General features: G+C 44.4%; 1 protein-coding gene across 7 annotated transcripts in view; it reads right to left on the bottom strand.

Moving 5' to 3' along the window:
• BCKDHB (branched chain keto acid dehydrogenase E1 subunit beta) overlaps nt 1–19,274 on the bottom strand; it is a 292,585-nt gene extending 273,311 nt beyond the window's left edge. For all 7 annotated transcript variants that reach the window (XM_060115039.1, XM_060115043.1, XM_060115040.1 and 4 more), the window contains exons 1-3: nt 19,079–19,274; nt 5,839–5,916; nt 4,274–4,342 (exon numbers count right to left, since the gene is read on the bottom strand). In XM_060115039.1, coding sequence (XP_059971022.1) covers nt 4,274–4,342; nt 5,839–5,916; nt 19,079–19,274 — 343 coding nt within the window. The remainder of the gene's footprint in view (nt 1–4,273; nt 4,343–5,838; nt 5,917–19,078) is intronic.
• Between the last annotated feature and the right edge of the window lie 546 nt (nt 19,275–19,820).

The following is a 19,820-nucleotide window of genomic DNA, read 5'->3' as shown; positions in this document are numbered from 1 at the left end:
CAACATAATTTGCAATATGTAAAAGATGTAAAATCTGGACAGTGATAAAGTAGTGACTGAAGGTGAAATAGGAGTTTCCCAGGGAATCAGATGGGGAAGAGAGATCCAAATAGCATGTGCAAAGGAAGAGAGATGAAAAACACAAGGGCTTAGGGAAAACGTCCCATAATTCAATATTAATGAATAAAGTGAACAAGGCCAGGTAGATAGGGAGGGAGCAGACCTCAAAGTCTTTTGCATATTCTGCCAAGAAATGTGCATTTCAGCATGATCACACTGGCAACAGACAGTGACTGAAGGGAGGGCGATTACTAAGAAAGGCAGGGAAACTGTCCGAGCAGGGATGATTAGGGATCTGAAGCGAAACTCCAGGGCAGTGAGAACGGAAAGGAGAGGCCACATTAAAGACAAACTCTACACAGGGAACTATACTCAATGTTTTGTAATAACTTGTAAGGGAAAAGAATCTGAAAAAGAATATATGTATATGTATGTGTAACTGAATCAGTTTGCTGTACACCTGAAACTAACACAACATTGTAAGTCAACTGTACTTCAATACAAAAATAATAAAATAAAAATAAATTTTTAAAAGTAACATTCTAGGGACTTCCCTGGTGGTGCAGTGTTTAAGAATCCACCTGCCAATGCAGGGGACACGGGTTCGAGCCCTGGTCCGGGAAGATCCCACATGCTGTGCAGCAACTAAGCCCGTGCGCCACAACTACTGAGCCTGTGCTCTAGAGCCCGCGAGCCACAACTACTGAGCCCGCATGCCACAACTACGGAAGCCCGCGCACCTAGAGCCCACGTTCCACAACAAGAGAAGCCACCGCAATGAGAAGCCCACGCAACGAAGAGTAGCCCCCGCTCGCCGCAACTAGAGAAAGCCTGTGCGCAGCAATGAAGACCCAAGGCAGCCAAAATTAATTAATTAATTAATTAATTTTTTTTAAAGTGTAAAAATCCAACTTTTGGTTTCCAGTCCCACATGTAAGGAGCTTGGCAGTCGCCACTCCATCCTAACAAGTAAAAAGCTCAATAGACTAAAATCGACAACTCTTCTTGGATCCTCAGAGAGGTGAGGACATAGGGCAAACCGCTGCCCCCAAGACTGGAGAGGCGGGTGGGTGAGTACAGGGAATCCCAACTTTCCAGAGCTGCGGCAGGAAAACTGGGCTGTACCTGATGAATTGCTGGAGGTTCTGTGTGGACAAGTCTGAGAGTTAAAACCTCCAGGGACCAAGTCGCAGGGGGCTCCCCACAATTTTGTGAGGTTTACCCCCAGGAGCTCAATCAGGTTTCCACGGTAAATGTCGGAGAAAATCCCCTCGTGCTTCCAGCAAGGGAAGTGAACAAGCAACCATTCTGAAATATGCCAGAGCACTCCCTCCTTAACTAAAAGTCATATAAAACTAGTTACCCAGGGCTTCCCTGGTGGCGCAGTGGTTGAGAGTCCGCCTGCCGATGCAGGGGACATGGGTTCGTGCCCCGGTCCGGGAAGATCCCACATGTTGTGGAGCGGCTGGGCCCGTGAGCCATGGCCGCTGAGCCTGCGCGTCCGGAGCCTGTGCTCCGCAACGGGAGAGGCCACAGCAGTGAGAGGCCCGCGTACAGCAAAAAAAAAAAAAAAAAAAAAAAACTAGTTAACCAGAGCCCAACCTACTGGGTGTCATCAGAACCTAACTGACCTGGGGGAAGGGAAATAGTCAACTCCAGCTCACTCTAGCCACCCTGTCCCACCTGAGGCAGGGAGAAAAAACTGAGAAATGTTCGTGAAGTTCACAGACCAGGGGCACAGGCTCACTAGAGACAAACCTCATCATAGGATTATAGAACACTTCCCCTCTCCCCACACCTCCCCACCACATCCCTGAAGGCCTATTTACAGCAGTTCATTTTACCCAGTGCATCACGTCTGGCTATCAAGAAAAAAATTACAAGGCACACCAAAAGGCAAAAGACACATTTGAAGAGACGGCGCAAGCATCATTACCAGACGTGGCAGGGATGCTGGAATTATCAGACTGGGAATTTAAATGATTAATATGCTAAAGTCTCTAATGGATAAAGTAGACAGCGTGCAAGAACAGATGGGCAATGTAAACAGAGATGAAAATTCTAAGGGAAAAAAAAGCATAGTTCTATGTTTTAAATATTAGTTAATATATAAAATATATTCAAATATATTCAAATATGGTCTAGAAGTGTATACAGTACCAAGATACATACAGTGGTTTTCTCTAGGTTATCTCTGGTAGTTTGGGCAATTTTTATTTTCTTCTTTACGCTTTTCTACATCTTCCAAATTTTCTACGATGCATATGCATTTTGAAATCGAATGTATAAAGGTTTTTAATTTCTTTTTTACGATCTAAAATCTCCAGGAGTCAGAATTAGCTGGAGAGAACTGAGATAGTTTGAGATAGCTGAGATTGGTCCAAGTATCTCAAACTCTAAAGAGCTGTTAAAATAGCAGCTAGGAGAAAGCAGAGGGACAGGACCCAGAAAAATGAAACTGCTGTAAAGGAAGGGAAAAGAACAACCTGAGAGTTCCTGCTAAGTGGGATGGGACACTTGATTTCCTGGATTCAACTATGGCTTCCTAGATGCAAGCATAACCTCAGAGAAGGGTGGAACAAGAAGGAACAGCAATTAGAAAAAAAAAAAAATCTTAAGGCCCCTCACTCCTTACTGCACACAGGAGATTTACAGGGCAGCGGCAAAGGTAAGACAGCAGGCAGATGTCAAGTCCACCCCTAACTTAACTGCTTTGATTTCCACATTAGATAAAGCTGAGGAAAAAAAAGAAAGGTCAAAGCACCTCAAAGTCAGCCGTAAGAGTAAGAGGTTGAAACACATTCCTTACAGAGGAATATGCATTCTATGATGGTTTTAAGTCTGGGGCAAATGAAATGAGTGAAAGCAATAGGCAGGAGTCGATCACACGCCAGGCAAAAGGCACAGATTGGTGGGATGAAACATGTGGAAGGGTAATGTGATGGCTAATGACAGGTGTCCACGTGGCCAGGTGATGGTGCCCGGCTGTCAGAACCTAGTCTAAGATATCGCTGTGATGGTATTTTCAGATGTGATGAACATTTACATCAGTAGACTTGAAGTAAAGCAGATCATCCTTCTTAATGTGCATGGGCTTCATCCAATCACTTGAAGGCCTTAGAAGAAAAGATGAAGGTTTCCCAAACAAGAAAACATTTGTCCTGAAGCCTGCCTGGTTTTCCAGTCTGCTGGCTTGCCCTACAGATTTCAGATTTGCAAGCCCCACAATGGTGTGAGCCAGCTCCTTAAAATATAAATCTCTCTTTTTCATTTTCTCTCTCACTTTCTCTCAATATAGATATAAGTATAGGTATAAATATAGATATAAGTATAAATATAGATACAGATACAGATTATATAATACATATACACACATAGATATATCCTAATGGTTCGATTTCTCTGGAGAATCCTATTGCAGATAATAAAAGATGAAATCTATTAACAGAGACCGATAGGGCAGAACCTTGAACTAGAGGCAATGGGACTGAAATGCGCTAAGGTAGGGGACTTCCCTGGCGGTCCAGTGGTTAAGACTCTGTGCTCCCACTGCAGAGGGCGTGGGTTCAATCCCTGGTCAAGGAACTAAGGTCCTCCATGTCCCACAGCGTGGCCAAAACAAAAAACAGCTAAAAAGAGTAATCCATGTTCTTGGGGTTGGGGCTTCCCTGGTGGTCCAGTGGTTAAGAATCTGCCTTCCAATGCAGGGGACGTGGGTTTGATCCCCAATCGGGTAACTAAGATTCCACATGCCGTGGGGCAACTAAGCCCATGGGCCACAACTACTGAGCCCACGCCACAACTAGAGAGAACCCCGCGTGCTGCAATGAAAGATCCCATGTGCCGCAACTAAGACCTGATGCCGCCAACTAAATTTAATTAATTAATTAATTTAAAAAAAACAGAAGAAATCCGCTAAGGTAGACAGCAATAAGAGGTCAAAGGTTCCCAGAGCATGAAGGACGTGACCAACAGCGTATTTAATGAAGACTATTCTGGAATCTATAATATGTATACTATGAACTAGATCAGAGGGAAGCTACAGTTAGAACACGCTTGGAGAAAGGAGTCTGTGGGTGGCCGTGGAAACGAAAGGAACCCATCTGTACAATAAGGATACGGCAAACATTTTAAGAGGCAAACTTTGTATTTTCAAGATCTTTAAGTAAACGTTCTACAGGAATACTGCTCATATATAAAGATACTAACTTACCGTACTTGTCTCGCAAGCCAACAGTACATCTAAAGACTCCACCAAAGGCAACATCTTCACCAAATATTACTGAAAAACAATGTTCAAAAAACACATTGTATTTAATAATCCCTAAATGATACTAACAATGAGAAATAAGTAATTTAAATGTTTACATTTTCAATTAGAAAACAGGAATGGACCACAGATCTAAATCAAGGTTTCCCAATTTCGACGTTAGGGACACTTTGGACTGGATAATTCTTTTGTCGTACTGGCCTGTCCTGTGCATTGCAGACACAGAGCAGCACCCTGGGTCTCTATCCAGTGGATGACAGTGACCCCACACAGAGCTGTAACAGCCTGAAGTCTGTCTCCAGACATTATTAACTGTGAGGGGAGGAGGGGGGATTAAAATCCCCAGTTGAGGAAGAAATACAGATCTGGAATCTCATCTTGTTTTACCCACGAAGGAAACAAGGCCAGAAAAGTCGTAACAAAACTTAACAAGTCAGAAAGCAAGAGGCAGAACTGTGACTCACACGCCAGGCTCCTGAGTCCCTGAGCAGTGTTTTTGTTTTTGTTGTTGTTGCTGTTTTTGTTTTAAATACACAACATACAATGAGAGTCAGCAATCGGAGAGCTGAAGAAACAGCATTTCAAGCTGAGAGAACAGTCACAAATAGGAAAGTGACAGATTGCGTGAAAGAAAAAGGAGGCAAGTATGGCGGATGTAAGGAACGAGGCCAAGAACAGTACAGGTGAGAGCTGAGGGGCGCCTTGTAGTAAGGCAGAGAGACCCAAACAACGGGCGCTCACAAAGCTGAGTTCTAGTCCCACTAAGGCACCTCATCGGCTTCGTGGACCTCAAGAAAATAACTCACCCTTCTCTACGGGGCTACCTCAGTCATTCTCATTCAAAACAAAGGAAGGTCTAACCGTCTACTAGTCCAGCTCTCACTTCCTCCTAAAAATTAACCTGTTTTTCACTTGACCTTAAAACCAGAGATTCCCAAGTGGAAACCCAAGGTACACTAAATATACATATGAAGTCAAGTCAATCTAATGTAGAAAATACACAGCGGGACAACTGGCTTTATATCAATAATTTAATTTAATAAGATAAAGTTACTTATAAAGTTAATTATAAATATTACAGTTATTGCCCAAAAAATCTTACAAGTTGAATGACAACGTATCGCAAAGGAAAGCACAGAATCAAACCTTCATTTTATAAATAGATAGCTGAACGAAGTGGTATTTTCCATTTTTTTCTACATGCTAGAGAAACAGCAGTACATATTCAAAAAATCCAGAAGGTATTAATGTAATATAAGGACCACACATACTATGGGAGAAAGTTAACTTAATGATGCCAGATATACGTGCGAACTAATTCATAATAAGAGGATTAAAAAATGTGTTTAATATCATAATTTGATTATTTAGCCTTAAGCATTTTTTCAGGTCTTTTAAAAATTTCAAGTAGATATAATGTTACCTATTGAGCTCCAGACAAATATTTCTAGCAAATCTTCAATTCTGAATTAACACAACTACCACAGTCAAGCACAAAAGAAGTTTACCTGCAGTAGGATCTTTGGCCAATGAGTTATCTAAGGCACTTGTTACTGCCTGGAAGAGATTCATTTTCTGAGTTTGCCCTGTAGGGAAAAAAAAAAAATTATGAATTGTAACATATATAAAAAATAACCAGTTTCTTAACTGTTGATCAAAATTTAATTAAAGTCAAGGTAGATGGGACTTCCCTAGTGGCACAGTGGTTAAGAATCTGCCTGCCAATGCAGGGGACACAGGTTCAAGCCCTGGTCCAGGAAGATCCCACATGCCGCGGAGCAACTAAGCCCGTGCGCCACAACTACTGAGCCTGCACTCTAAGAGCCCTCGAGCCACAACTACTGAGACCATGTGCCACAACTACTGAAGCCCACACGCTCTAGGACCCACATGCCACAACTACTGAGCCCGCATGCTGCAATTACTGAAGCCCATGCACCTAGAGCCCATGCTGCACAACAAGAGAAGCCACCGCAATGAGAAGCCCACACACTGCAAAGAACAGCAGACCCCGCTCGCTGTAACTAGAGAAAGCCCACACGCAGCGAGACCCAGTGCAGCCAAAGAAATTTAATTTAATTTAATTTAATTTAATAAAATAAATAAAATTTAAAAAAATAAAGTCAAGGTAGAAAGAAAGGTATAGAATATATTACGCAAATTTACTGAATTATTTACAATGATGCAGGCTCTGTAGAGGATACAAAAGCAATACAAAGTTTAAGACACTTGTTGAGGAGGCAAAATTTAAACATATTAAACAATTTAAAAACGAGTATAAAAAAAAGGAGGAAGGAGGGCTTCCCTGGTGGCGCAGTGGTTGAGAGTCCTCCTGTCGATGCAGGGGACACGGGTTTGTGCCCCAGTCCGGGAAGATCCCACATGCCGCGGAGCGGCTGGGCCCGTGAGCCATGGCCGCTGAGCCTGCGCGTCCAGAGCCTGTGCTCCGCAACGGGAGAGGCCACAACAGTGAGAGGCCCGCGTACCACCAAAAAAAAAAAAAAAAGGAGGAAGGAACATAACAAAGTTGAACGAATGTGTGTAGACAATAAATAAAAGCTATGGAAAGTCAGAAAAGGGAAGCAGCCAGAGTGGTAGTGGTCTGGGAAGACGCCCTGGATGAATCTTAGGAACGTAAGCCATAACAAACACATGTGACCAATGTCATGTGTTAAATGTGCCAATAAGAACAAATGGTCATGGGCCACAGAACAGTGAGGAAGGCTAAAAACACTTCAGTGCCCAGAACTGCTGGTGTGTGGAGAATCCTATAACCCCATGCCTAAACACACCAGCTTGGCCCTTCCTATTATCTTATTGCTCAAGCAGAATCTCTATGAGCCCATCTCTATCTCCCTAAATGGGTTGCTGAGAGGACTAAATGGAACCATACATGTAAAGCACTTAGAACAGTACGTGAGACAGTGAGTGCTGAATAGATATTAGCTATTAATTGTCAGACTCTGGTCTGTGAATGTGTCCTTCAGCTGGACCTTGGCATTATTCTGAATGGTATAAAGCTTCATTTGATAAAGTTCCAAATGCTGGAATTCAGAAATACCGTGATTTTAGGGCTTTGGTTTAAGCCTCGGCGCTGCCCAGTGCCCACGATTGTCCCAGAACTGTAGGGTCAGATCATCCACAAAAGCACTCCTCAGAGAAGAAAAGGCTTCTGTCTGAATCTTCTCTGATACACAGGACCCGTCTTCATGTTACTGCCTGAGCCATGCACCTTAACTCATAGCCATGCTGATATGAAATCACTCCAACACCTGCTGCCCACCCTGACTGCTGGCCCATCTAACCTCTGTGAACCCCAGTAGCCTGTGCGTCCCAAAAGCCAAGGTCTAATTCCCAGGGTGGGTCACAACCATGACTGCTGTTGCCTTCAACCCTGCAGCCAAGAGACACTGGTCACCCATCCTTTTCCCGGAGGCCCATCCCTGGAGTGCCCTGGCTCCACAGCAGGCCCTGACCTAGGACACCTGCAACCTTCCATCTTCCCGGCCTTCTGATTCTCTCTCCAGCTCTGGGCTCCCCCACTTGTCTCTGATCCCTTCCACGCTGTTTAATACCCAGGCTACAGGTCTCGGCGATACCCAATCAGATCTGCTCTGCTGCCCTCTGAGCCCAGGATAAAGCCTGGTTCTACTCTTATTTCTGGGGTAGAGAATAGGAATTTATTCAAGAAATCATTGTCATATCACCATCACACCCCATGTCCATAATTACTTCATAATTTATTTTTCTTAAAGGCTAAGCCATTTAACAGATACTTTCCTTAAATCCTTCTCCATTCTATAAAAACTCTTAGAAGTGTTGACGGGTGCCCAGCATCAGACGATAATCGTTTAGGGTAAACTATTTTCCCAACCACCATGACATTCCCACTCCTTCACCTCTTTCATACATTTCCTAAAGTAAGATTATTATCTATGAAAATCTAATGAGGATTTTCATAGCTAAGACTCTAGGGAGGATGAAACTGCCTAAACATCTAAGCTGGTATTTATTTCAAGTCTGCTGACCATTTGAATTAATACTGAATGCCTCTAAGACATCTCATCACACTGCTGCTTGGCAAGTTTCCAGTAAGGAGAAAGCAAAGACTTTAATAATAAAAATCACACAGAGTGAATCTGAAAAGTATTGCTTGATAACCACAATTTGTTCATCTTGTATGAAAATAATTTACAAGTAAGGGTACCTAAAGGTTATATTTCCATGTGAACACATAATCTTTCCCTCCTGAATACTTTTTTTTTCAAATAAAGTCAGAATTTTGGGGTTTTGGATTAAGTGCTGTTCTACTAGATGCTTTTAAAAGCTTTAAGTGACAATTTTTAGTAGAACAACATCTACTTTTGATTCTTTTTTAATTTGCAGTGTGATTTATGGGTGGGTCAGGAAGAAATCACAAGTTATTCAGAGGTAACATCATTTAAATATTTATTTTCTTTAGAATTACTTATTTTCCTGGGGGTTACACAAAAAACTATTGATAAAGTATGCCTAAAGTTCCCTCATGATAAGATAAGCACACCTGGAGCATGTCTAACCAAAGCTGTGCCACTGGTAAGACCTTAAAAAGGAAAAAAGAAAAAGGTCTATGAACACCACTACAAAATTATTAAACCCAGTTGCCAAATCACACAATTACCAGTATCAATAACTGGCTGCAAAATTTCAAAACCAGACTGACGACTCTTCTTTTCCAAGATAAAAAGTTATAACAAAATAAACATAAATATACACAGCGTGCAATTTCCCAAGCCAAGGATGCAAGCTAAAGGGTACCCATTGGTAAAATGGGGTTTTATGGTTGGAACTGAGCTGCTTACTCAAAACTGTCCTAAGTAGAACACTGTGAAAAACCGGGTCACCATCTGGCCAGTAGGCACATGAAAAGATCTCAACTTCGCTAATTATTAGAGAAATGCAAATCAAAACTACAATGCGGTATCACCTCACACCAGTCAGAATGGCCATCATTAAAAAGTCTCCAAATAATAAATGCTGGAGAGGGTGTGGAGAAAAGGGAACCCTCCTATACTGTTGGTGGAAATGTAAATTGGTGCAGCTACTATGGAGAACAGTACAGCGGTTCCTTAAAAAACTAAAAATAGAACTACCATGTGATCCTACTCCTGGGCATATATCCAGAGAAAACCCTAATTTAAAAAGATACAGGCACCCCAATGTTCATAGCAGCACTATTTACAACAGCCAAGACATGGAAGCAACCTAAATGCCCATCAACAGAGGAATGGATAAAGAAGATGTGGTACATATATACAGTGGAATAGTACTCAGCCTTAAGAAAGAATGAAGTAATGTCATTTTCAGCAACATGGATCAACCTAGAGATTACCATACTAAGTGAAGTCAGTCAGAAAGAGAAAGACAAATATCACATGTTATCAGTTATATGTGGAATCTAAAATATGCTACAAATGAACTTATTTACAAAACAGAAATAGACTCACCAAGAAAACAAACTTATGGTTACCAAAGTGGAGGGGGGGATAAATTAGGAGTAGACAGCAGATACAAACTACTATATATAAAATAGATAAACAACAAGGTCCTACTGTAGAGCATAGGGAACAATATTCAATATCCTGTAATCAACCATAATGGAAAAGAATAAATTTTTGTCTTTAAAAATTTTAAAAACCAGGTCATCATCATTGCTGCAAAGACAAAGTGACATGTTGCTGGGATGTAAGGGACACAATAGAACATAAGGGGGCAGGGGTTCTCAACTGCCATGTGCTCAGCCCTTACAACAGTATCTGACATGCAATAGGTGCTCAATAAATACTTGTTGAGTGAATAGCTGAACAAATAAACCTATGAGGCTGTTTCTTAAAAATTAAAAAACAGACAAAGCAAATTGTTCAGCAACCACTTAAAAACAAAGGAATGGGATAGAAAAAATCTACCAGTGTCACAATTCCAAGGACAAATTCCAGGCCAAGGGGAGTGGGGGAGAGGTAATACTGCAGTACCAGTCTGATGAGCCGTACTCAGTTATTTTGAGTAACTATTCCATATGCAGCATGGGGAAGCACTGAAGGGAGAGAGAGGCCATCAGCAGAGCCAGAGCACCTGAGATTTAATGGGTCACACGGGTGCCCCAGGTGCAGTGTCCAGAAATAACCCAGGTCAACAGCAGCCCACGTTGACAGTAAGTGTATCTACAGTTAGACCCCGAACAAATACAAATAAATACACAGCTAAGACGTGGACTAGGGTCTACTTCAGAAAACGAAGCTCCCACCAACACATCCAGCACTGGTCCTGCTCTGAGCTGCCTGGTCCCCGGTGTAGACCTGTGTATCACAGCCCCTCCTCATGTGTTCGTCTTAGAAACCTCCGCGTTAAGCACAGTGCCTGACACATACATGACAAGCAGTACACGCCTGCTGAAGCATGAATGTGCGATTTCCATGGCATGAACCACACTGTAAAATGGGAGGATGCCTAAGAAGCTACCTGTTTTCCCCCAACAAAACCTCTTCCGCCCCTCCAGATACCCTATTCTCCAGGAATCTTTTGCTAGGAGCCACGTATATACCTCTACCCCATTCTACCCTATTAAAGGGTGTCCCGACCTCTACCCCATAAAGTAAGTTTCAGGGAGAATCCAAGTAACAGGGACAGAACATTTTATACTGAAATGTAAATGAAGGGTCTCTAAACGCAAATTCCTTTTTAAGGTGCCCGTGTTACTGCATATCCACGAAAAGGAAGAAATTAACAGTTCGGGGTGAGGTGGGCTCATGCTAACATCTGCCAAGGCATGACGCCCATGGTATGACAACCTGCAGCGCTTCCCTTACCTTTGCTGGCCCTAATCTACTCAGTCTCTATATGATTTTTAAATCCATCTATATGCCGGTTACTCACAAACGGGTCTCTCCAATCCAGACCTCTCCTCTGTGCTCTTGGCTTTTATATCCAACAGCCATCCGTTCTCCACTTGGTTGTCTTGGGCTTTTCTAACTCAACCAGCACAGAAATGAACTCTTGATGTCCGCTCCCAAAACCAGTCTTTCCCACTTTAAAAACCGCACTAGATGGCACCCAGGTGCTCAAGCCAGAAACCAAGGAGGCATCCTTGAATGTCTTCCTTTTATCCATTCTTCGTATCTCATTCCCTAAATCCTACTTCCAAATATATGACTTCCAAAGGAAAGCTTAAAATCCAGCACGACTGTGTCCTATTTCCAGAACTTACCAACATTTTCCTGTTCAGGAAACCACCTCCTAGTGGCCTGTCTTAGCTCTGGCTGCTGTACCAAAATGCCATAAAACTACAGTTTGGATGGTTTAAACAACAGAAATTGATTTCCCACCATTCTGGAGGTTGGGAAGTTCAAGGTCAAGGTGAGTTCCCACTGAGGACCCTCTTCCTGGTTTGCATCTTCTGGCTATATCCTCACATGGTGGACAGAGAGAGAGAATCTCTCTGCATCTCTTTTTATAAAGGCTCTAATCCTATTCATGAAGGCTCCGCCCTCATGACCTAATCACCTCCCAGTGGCCCCACCTACAAATACCATCACATTGGGGATTTGGGCTTCTTAGGGTGTGTGTAAACATTCAGGCCACAGTACCGCTTCATTTCTACTCTTCACGCCTCCACATCATTCATCAGAGAGCTCTATAACGAGTCCCAAAAAACAAAGCAAGTCACATTATTCCTCTGCTCAGAATCCTTCAGAGGCCTCCGATCGCTCCTGGAATAAAGCCCCCCTCCTCCCCACGTCCACCAGGTCCTGCTCGATCCCATCCCTGCCCACCGTGAGTCCCATTCTGCACCACTGTCCCCAAAGCTCAGTGCCACCAAAGCGGGCTCCCTGCCCCCTCAGGACCTTCACTGTTGATGCCTCTGCCCAGCACCCTCTTCACACCTCCTTGGATGCTCCCTTCTGACCCCTTAGTGCTTCATTAAATGTTACCTCTTCTTAGGACCTTTGCCACATCTGTTTTTCTCTTCCCAGCACCTGAACATTTCCTTCGGGCCATTTATTACAATGGGGGTTGATTTAAGTGTGCATTTTATTTGATTGTTATTTTTTGTCCATCTCCTCCATGAGACTTCAGATTCCACGAGGACAAGCTCAGACTCATATCTTTAAGCACCTACCACAGAGTTTGGCATCCGGGAGAAAATGTAAATGCATAGAATAAACGAATAAACAAACCCACACATATACACAATGCCCGAAATCAGGGTCAGGGAGAGGCCCGGATGTGAAGTTCGGGGAGCAACAGTGTAATGAAGGGAGCGAACACGCTGCCATAATGCAGGCCTGGCCTGGAATCTGATAAGCCACTTACTCCCTCTGTGACTTTGAGAAAGTTACTTAACCACCGACATTCAGCTTCCTCCGCTACAAAACAGGGATAATAATATTTAATGGGTAGGGCTATTGTGAGAATTCAGTGAGATAACTACTATCAAATGTCCCAATATTTAGGGAGCGTCTACTCTGCACCGGTTACCTTCCCTCTCCCCTAATTAGGGAGACCTTTCTAGCACAGTGGGTGCCAGGCACCAGTAATTGTATGGATTATCTTATTGAGTGCCCCCAGCGACCCACTGAAGCAGTACAAATGAGGAAAGAAAAGCTTATGAAGACTAATAAACATGGCCCATGTCACAATGCTACGTTGTAAAGTGCGGCTCAAATTCTCTATCACAGCACTATTACTTGAGGATTAAATGAATAGGTACATGCAAGGCACCCAGAATAGCATCCGGCACACGGTGAGCACCGATCAAAGTGTCTGCTGTCATCATTATCTTCATTCTGTGGGGTACCATGAGAGGTTTGGATGAGCAGTGATAAAGTCAGTCAGAACAGGAAACACAGAGGAAGAGGAGAAAAGAGGAAGGACATTCACTGGGGGCAATTCTAAAAAAGATGAGGAAAAGAGACATGGAGAGAATTCTCTGGCCCCAGGGGTTTCTACCTGTGACATAGTTGTTTGGTGCCAGATCAGAACTCAGACCGCCCTACCTCACTCATAGTGTTCTATTCCGTCAACACTGCCAATGCCAGAGACTGAACGTTTGTGTCCCCCCAAATGCAGATGTTGAAACTTAATTCCCAATGTGATGGTATTTGGAGGTGGGGCCTTGGGGAGGTATGTCATGAGGGTGGAGCCCTCATGAACAGGATTAGTGCCCTTACAAAAGAGACCCCAGAAAGCTCTCTCACCCCTTCCACTATGTGAGGACACAGTGAGAAGATGGCTAAGAACCAAGAAGCAGACCCTCACCAGACACTGAATCATCTGCCAGTGCTTTGACCTTGGACTTCCAGAACTATAAGAAATAAATTTCTGTTGTTTATAAGCCACACAGTCTGTTTTTTTTTTTTAATAAATTTGTTTATTTATTTATTTATTTATTTTTGGCTGCGTTGGATCTTCGTTTCTGTGCACAGGCTTTCTCTAGTTGCAGTGAGCGGGGGCCACTCTTCATCACAGTGCGCGGGCTTCTCATTGTCGTGGCTTCTCTTGTTGTGGAGCACAGGCTCTAGACACGCAGGCTCAGTAGTTGTGGTTCACGGGCTTCGTTGCTCCACAGCATGTGGGATCTTCCCAGACCAGGGCTCGAACCCGTGTCCTCTGCATTGGCAGGCAGATTCTTAACCACTGCACCACCAGGGAAGCCCTATTGGCATTTTTGTTACAGCAGCCCAAACGGACTAAGACATCTCAACACATCTAAACTTTAAGTCACCCTCTCCGTCTCTGAAAACGTGCTTCTCCTCTGCCATCCCTCATTTCTATCAGTGCGACCACCACTGGACCATCCTTTCAGCCTCCCAGGTGGAAAATGTCAAGTCACCTTCGATACACCTTCCCCTGACTGAGCCCCCACAGGCAAAGCAGTGCCAGATCCTCCCAAACATGCAACCATTTCCACGGACACTCTCCAAGTTCAAGCTTCTCGTGTGGACCATGACGGTACCTCTCTGCCTCTTCACCTTCCCTTCACCAATCCATTCTATAAACGTGCCCAGTAATATAACACGAGGACATCTCAGGTCACTTTCTTGCCTAAAAACAGTCAATGGCCCTCCACCGCCCACAGAACCACATTTGAATCTATACATAATGCACGGGCGCAGTGAAAGGCACGTTAGAGATATTCAATCTTTTCTCCTCCCCAACTTTTATTCTAGCTTTAGAGGCCTCCATTTACTTTTCCTAACTTGTTTCCCACCCATTTTCGTTCTCCTCCAAATAAACTCACTACTTCCTATTCCTCATATAAACTCCATGCTTTCTACCCTCTTTGCTTACACTGTTCCCAACCCTAAAAATTCTAATACAGGCAAGAAGGCTGCCATCCCATAACACAAAGATTCTCCATTATGCTGTTGACCTCTGAAAGCCGCCTACTGTCCCCTACACAGGGCATCCCCAACCACAGTGGCCTTCTCGACTCCTACAGCACGTCTCACCCCGCCCCCGGGCCTTCACCCTTGCTTGTCCTTGTTTCTTCCTGGAAAACAAACTTCCACTCTGGTCCTTGCAGAGGTGATTCCTTTATCCATCCTCACTGTGCAGCTTCAATGTCACCTTCTCAGAGGTGACCATGACCACCACTCTATTTAACGAGTCACTTTCGTATGTGAGAATAACCAAAATAAAAGAATAAAAGTCATCTGTAGCACATATGAAAGGCAGACGGACAGTAATATAGAAAGACAGAGAGAGAATACGTATCTTCATTAGTATCTTTAATACACAAAACGTTAGTACAGGGCTTCCCTGGTGGCACAGTGGTTAAGAATCCGCCTGCCAAGGCAGGGGACACGGGTTCAAGCCCTGGTCGGGGAAGATCCCACATGCCACAGAGCAACTAAGCCCGGGAGCCACAACTACTGAAGCCCGCGCGCCTGGAGCCCGTGCTCCGCAACAAGAGAAGCCACCGCGATGAGAAACCCGTGCACTGCAACGAAGAGTAGCCCCCACTCGCCGCAACTAGAGAAAGCCCACGTGCAACAAGGAAGATCCAACGCAGCCAAAAGTAAAAATAATAAATAAATTTATTTTTTTAAAAAAAGCACAACAGTAGTGTGGGAGACTTTGGCGTTAGACACATCTGGGTTCAAATTCTTGTGCCGCTTATCAGACTCGGGCAGGCCACCAACATCTCTACGCCTCAATTTTCTCATCTGTAAAATGGGCATAATATTCTCCAGCTCACAAGGTTACTGTGAGAATTACAGACTGATGTCTAACACAACACCTGGAACAGAGCAGCTGCTCAAGAATGGCAGACAGTATTAGCACTGAGAGAAGAAATAACCCCGTGTACAATTTTTAAAATACACAAAGCCAAGGACCATTCAATTCACAAAACAGCAAATAAATCTAGCAAACAAATATATGGGAAAACATGCCTCAATAGAAATGAAACAAATGCATATTAAAACAAAGTGCAGTTAGCACAAAATACCTGAGTGTGTGTGTGTGTGTGTGTGTGTGTGTGTGTGTGCGCGCACATACGATTCTGACACCAATTCCAAGGTGCGTGTGTCTTTTTAACACATCACCAAGCAAGTTTGCAACACCAGCTGGGTGTCCTATAATTCATCTCAACTCCTACAGATCAAGGGCTCAGCCCTACAAGACCACCCCTCCCCCAATACAGATGCCAACACCAAGTGAGGTTGTCACCTGTGCTTCTGACTGACCAGCTTAAGATGGGAGGTTCCCCCAGCTCCTCCTTGGGTTTGATTAATTTGCTAGAGCAGTGCACAGAACCCAGAAACATTTTACTTACTAGATCGCTGGTTTATTGTAACTATAATAAACTGTATATAACTCAGGAGCAGCCAGATGGAAGAGCTGCATGGAGCAAGCTGTGTGGGAAAAGGTGAGGCACTTCCCTGCTCTCTGAGAATGCCACTCTCTCAGAAGCTCTCTGTTTGGGGGGAGGGGCAGGGTTAATTTTTAATTTTTATTGTTTTTGGCCACACCGCGCGGCTTGCAGGATCTTAGTTCCCCAACCAGGGATCAAACCAGGGCCCTTGGCAGTGAAAGCAAGAGTCCTAACCATTGGACCACCAGGGATTTCCCTCTCCGAAGCTATCTGAACCCTGTCCTTTGAAGTTTTAGGGAGACTTCCCTAGGCGTGATTGATTAAATCATTGGCCATTGGCAATCCACTGACCTGGAGGTCCCCCTACCCTCCCCAGAGGTCAGAAGGGTGGGACTGAAAGTTCCAAACCTCTGAGCACATGGGTCACCAGCCCCCATCCTTAGGTGACTTAGGGGCTTACCAAAAGTCAACAGTAACATAACTAAAGACACCTTTATTGCTCTCATCATGGGAATTTTCAAGAGTTCTGTGCCAGGAACAGAACAAAGACCAAATATGTATTTCTTACTAGAAATCACAGTACCACAGTACACCTGTGATTTTAGCACGACACCCAGTACTCACACTCTCACACTGCAAATAGAAGTATGAACTGGTAATTTGAACTATGCATTAAAAATCCATTAAAGTGTTCATATCTTCGAATCAGAAATCTCATCCCTGGGACTTTATCCTAAAGAAATAATCTCAGATACAGTAAAAGATACCTGAAATGTTTCTATCTGCACTATTTACAACACAGCAAAACTGTAACAACAAAAGCATAAAGGTAATTATTAAAAGTTTCCATTTACTTACCGAGTGCTTCTTAGCAGTCAGGGACTGTGTTAAGTACATTATGCACGTTACCCTTATGTAGTCCTCAAAGCAACCTTCCAAATTAGATATTATTAACTCCTTATAAAGAAATTGAGGCTCATAGAGGCTAAGTGATGAGTTTAAAGTTATAGGTAACAGTGTGAAGATGGAACGTAGCCCAATCTGATTTTAGAGCCAAGATTTTAACCACTGAATTATACAGTGTTTCTGCTCGACGGAACACGTCTTTTTTTTTTTTTCCCCCCCTTTGGCCATGCCACATGGCTTGTGGGATCTTAATCTCCCAACCAGGAATAGAACCTGGGCACTCGGCAGTGAAAACACGGAGTCCTAACCACTGGACCGCCCAGGGAATTCCCAGAACATGTCTTCTTCCAAAGAAGGTTATAAAAACTATATAACGATATGGGAAAATGCTTCTGATTAAATACTGCAAATTGTATCTGTATTAAAACTACAATTAGGGGAAACTTTTATTCCACTCATTTTATTAGTGGAATACGTTAATTCCACTAAACTGAAAGGGGATACTTAAAGGATACACCCCAAAATATTAGCAATATTTACAGTGGTGGGTGGTGAGATTACTTTCTTTTTTTGCCTTTTTCTATTATCCAAAATATCTGTGATACGCTTTTATTATTGTTATAATAAGAACAAACATTTTATTATCATTTTACTCAAGTTTTAGTAATTTCATAATTATGGAAGGAGGTTAAGAAGACCTATGCTCTATTTCTCAAGTATCGGGCTAAAGTTTCTTTGCTTTGAAGACAGAATTCGAGGTCCATCTTGTTGATTAGAAAAAGTTGCTATTCGCCTTTATGGTGTCTACTAACTATTTCACAAAACCGGAACACCTCTTAGTAAATAGTTTCCACATGCAGTTTAGCACATTGTTTAGAATGGAAGCTCGGGAATCTGAACAATTAGATTGCAAAGCTGATGCTACCACTAACTTATCTATGTAATCCAGGACAAACCATCTCAAGACCTCATTTAACTTAACTGAAAAATGGGAATAACAACATTACCTACCTCTTAAGGTGGTCCTAAGCATCAAATGAGAGGATGAATGTAAACTTCTCAGCCCATGCCTGCCTGTGGTAAGTGCTCAATAAATGTTCATTTTTATTACTCACAAGCAAATAGTGGCACACTTCCCAAAAGGTCAGCTCCAGCATGTGAGAAGTTATTAGCCAAGGAAAAGGTAGCTGTTTTCTCATTGTTTCCAATGTTCTGATGACAGACACTGGATCTTTTGGAGATTACAGAAAACTCGCAGAAGAAACCATAAATGTCATGCAACTGTCATACCGTGAAGCGTGAGAGGTGCCACGTGTCTGCTGCCGTTGGAAGCACTTGAAGGCTTCCTCTGCCCGTCACCTACATCGTCACCTACATAGCTTACCCCTCCTTAGCTAAGTGGCAGCCTAGCCCAGCACAAGCTTAGTACTAGGCTCAGATAGGAAGCTGCATGTTTCTCATCTCTAGGAAGAAGCTGTTCTGTGACCTTGGGGAAATCAATTCAGTTACTTTAGTCCCTCCGTTTTCTCTTACCTACTAAAGCAAAAGGGGGGGGGGGCGCTTTTTTTTTTTTAACATACCGATGCCTGTAGTTTGTGGCCCAGCAATGGGCAAGCTGGGACAACTGTGGGGGGCGGGGGGCACTTGGGAAAGCAAGGATAGAGAGCGGAGAAAGGAAGGCTGTCCCTGGCACCACCCCTCCACCCCCAGGCCCCTGCACACCTGGTGTGCCTTGTCACCCATCTCGAGGGTGCCGAGGGGCTGCCTCTCGAGGGTTGAGCAGTCACAAAAATGGAGCAAGGAGGAAATCACAGTCAGACCCTAAGGTAGAACAAGGCTCCGGAGGGCAGGGCAGGGATTATGCCGGGATGCAAGGAGGTCAGCCCGCCGGACCCCGCCCAGAACAGGCAGGGCGGCACCCGTTATGACCTCCCGCGGGCCTGGGAGTCTGGGTTGCGCGGGAGCGGACAGGGCAGCCCCTAGCTCACCGTACTCCAGTGGCTCCGGGTCAGGCTGGAAAGTGAAGTGAGCCACCTGCCGCCTCTGGGCCGCATCCCCGTCGGCCGAGGCGGGCTGCAGGAAGCCCCGCGGCAGCCCCGCGCCACGCAGCCGACGCCAGTGTCCCTCGGCCCCGGCCGCGCGGAGCCGCAGGAACCTGCCCGCCGTCGCCGCCGTCGCCGCCATCCCCATTCGCCGCCGGGGTTTGCAGGCTGCGCCGCGGCCCGCTGCAGGCAGGGAGGGCGGAGCGCCGAGGCGGCTTCCACACTGGGTGGACCGAAGGGGCGGCCCCGTGAAGCGAACCAATCGGAGCTCGGAATTCGGGGGTGGGAAAGACGATGAGAATAGCCAGCAGTGTTTGCCCGTTGTGCGCATGCGGAAAAGGGGCAGGTGCGCTCCAATGAGATTGTTCCTGGAGGCGGAGTCCTCCCAGGGTCTGCTGTCAGGGCCCGGGAGCAGAACGCGGTTCTGCAAAGTTCCACGCTCTACCTGGGTTTGTTCTTTTCCAATGTCGTCTGCGTTGTGAGGTTCCGATGGCTTTTCCATTTTAAGATTGATATTTTCTTTTGAAATGTAACCCTTTTTTATCCTCTCCTGTTCTTTACCTTTACTATCCTGTAAGTAAGGGATGGAAAGGGTTACCGATTGGCATTGGTTACTGGTTTTGAGTTTCAGAACACTGCGGAAATCGCTGCTCTAAACCTCCGCTCTTTAGTCAAACCCTCCCTGAGT

Source organism: Mesoplodon densirostris, chromosome 12 (assembly GCF_025265405.1).
Source record: "Mesoplodon densirostris isolate mMesDen1 chromosome 12, mMesDen1 primary haplotype, whole genome shotgun sequence".
Lineage (NCBI taxonomy): Eukaryota > Metazoa > Chordata > Mammalia > Artiodactyla > Ziphiidae > Mesoplodon > Mesoplodon densirostris.
The sequence above is the reverse complement of the archived record's forward strand: the minus strand, read 5'-3'. Positions and strand labels throughout refer to the sequence as shown.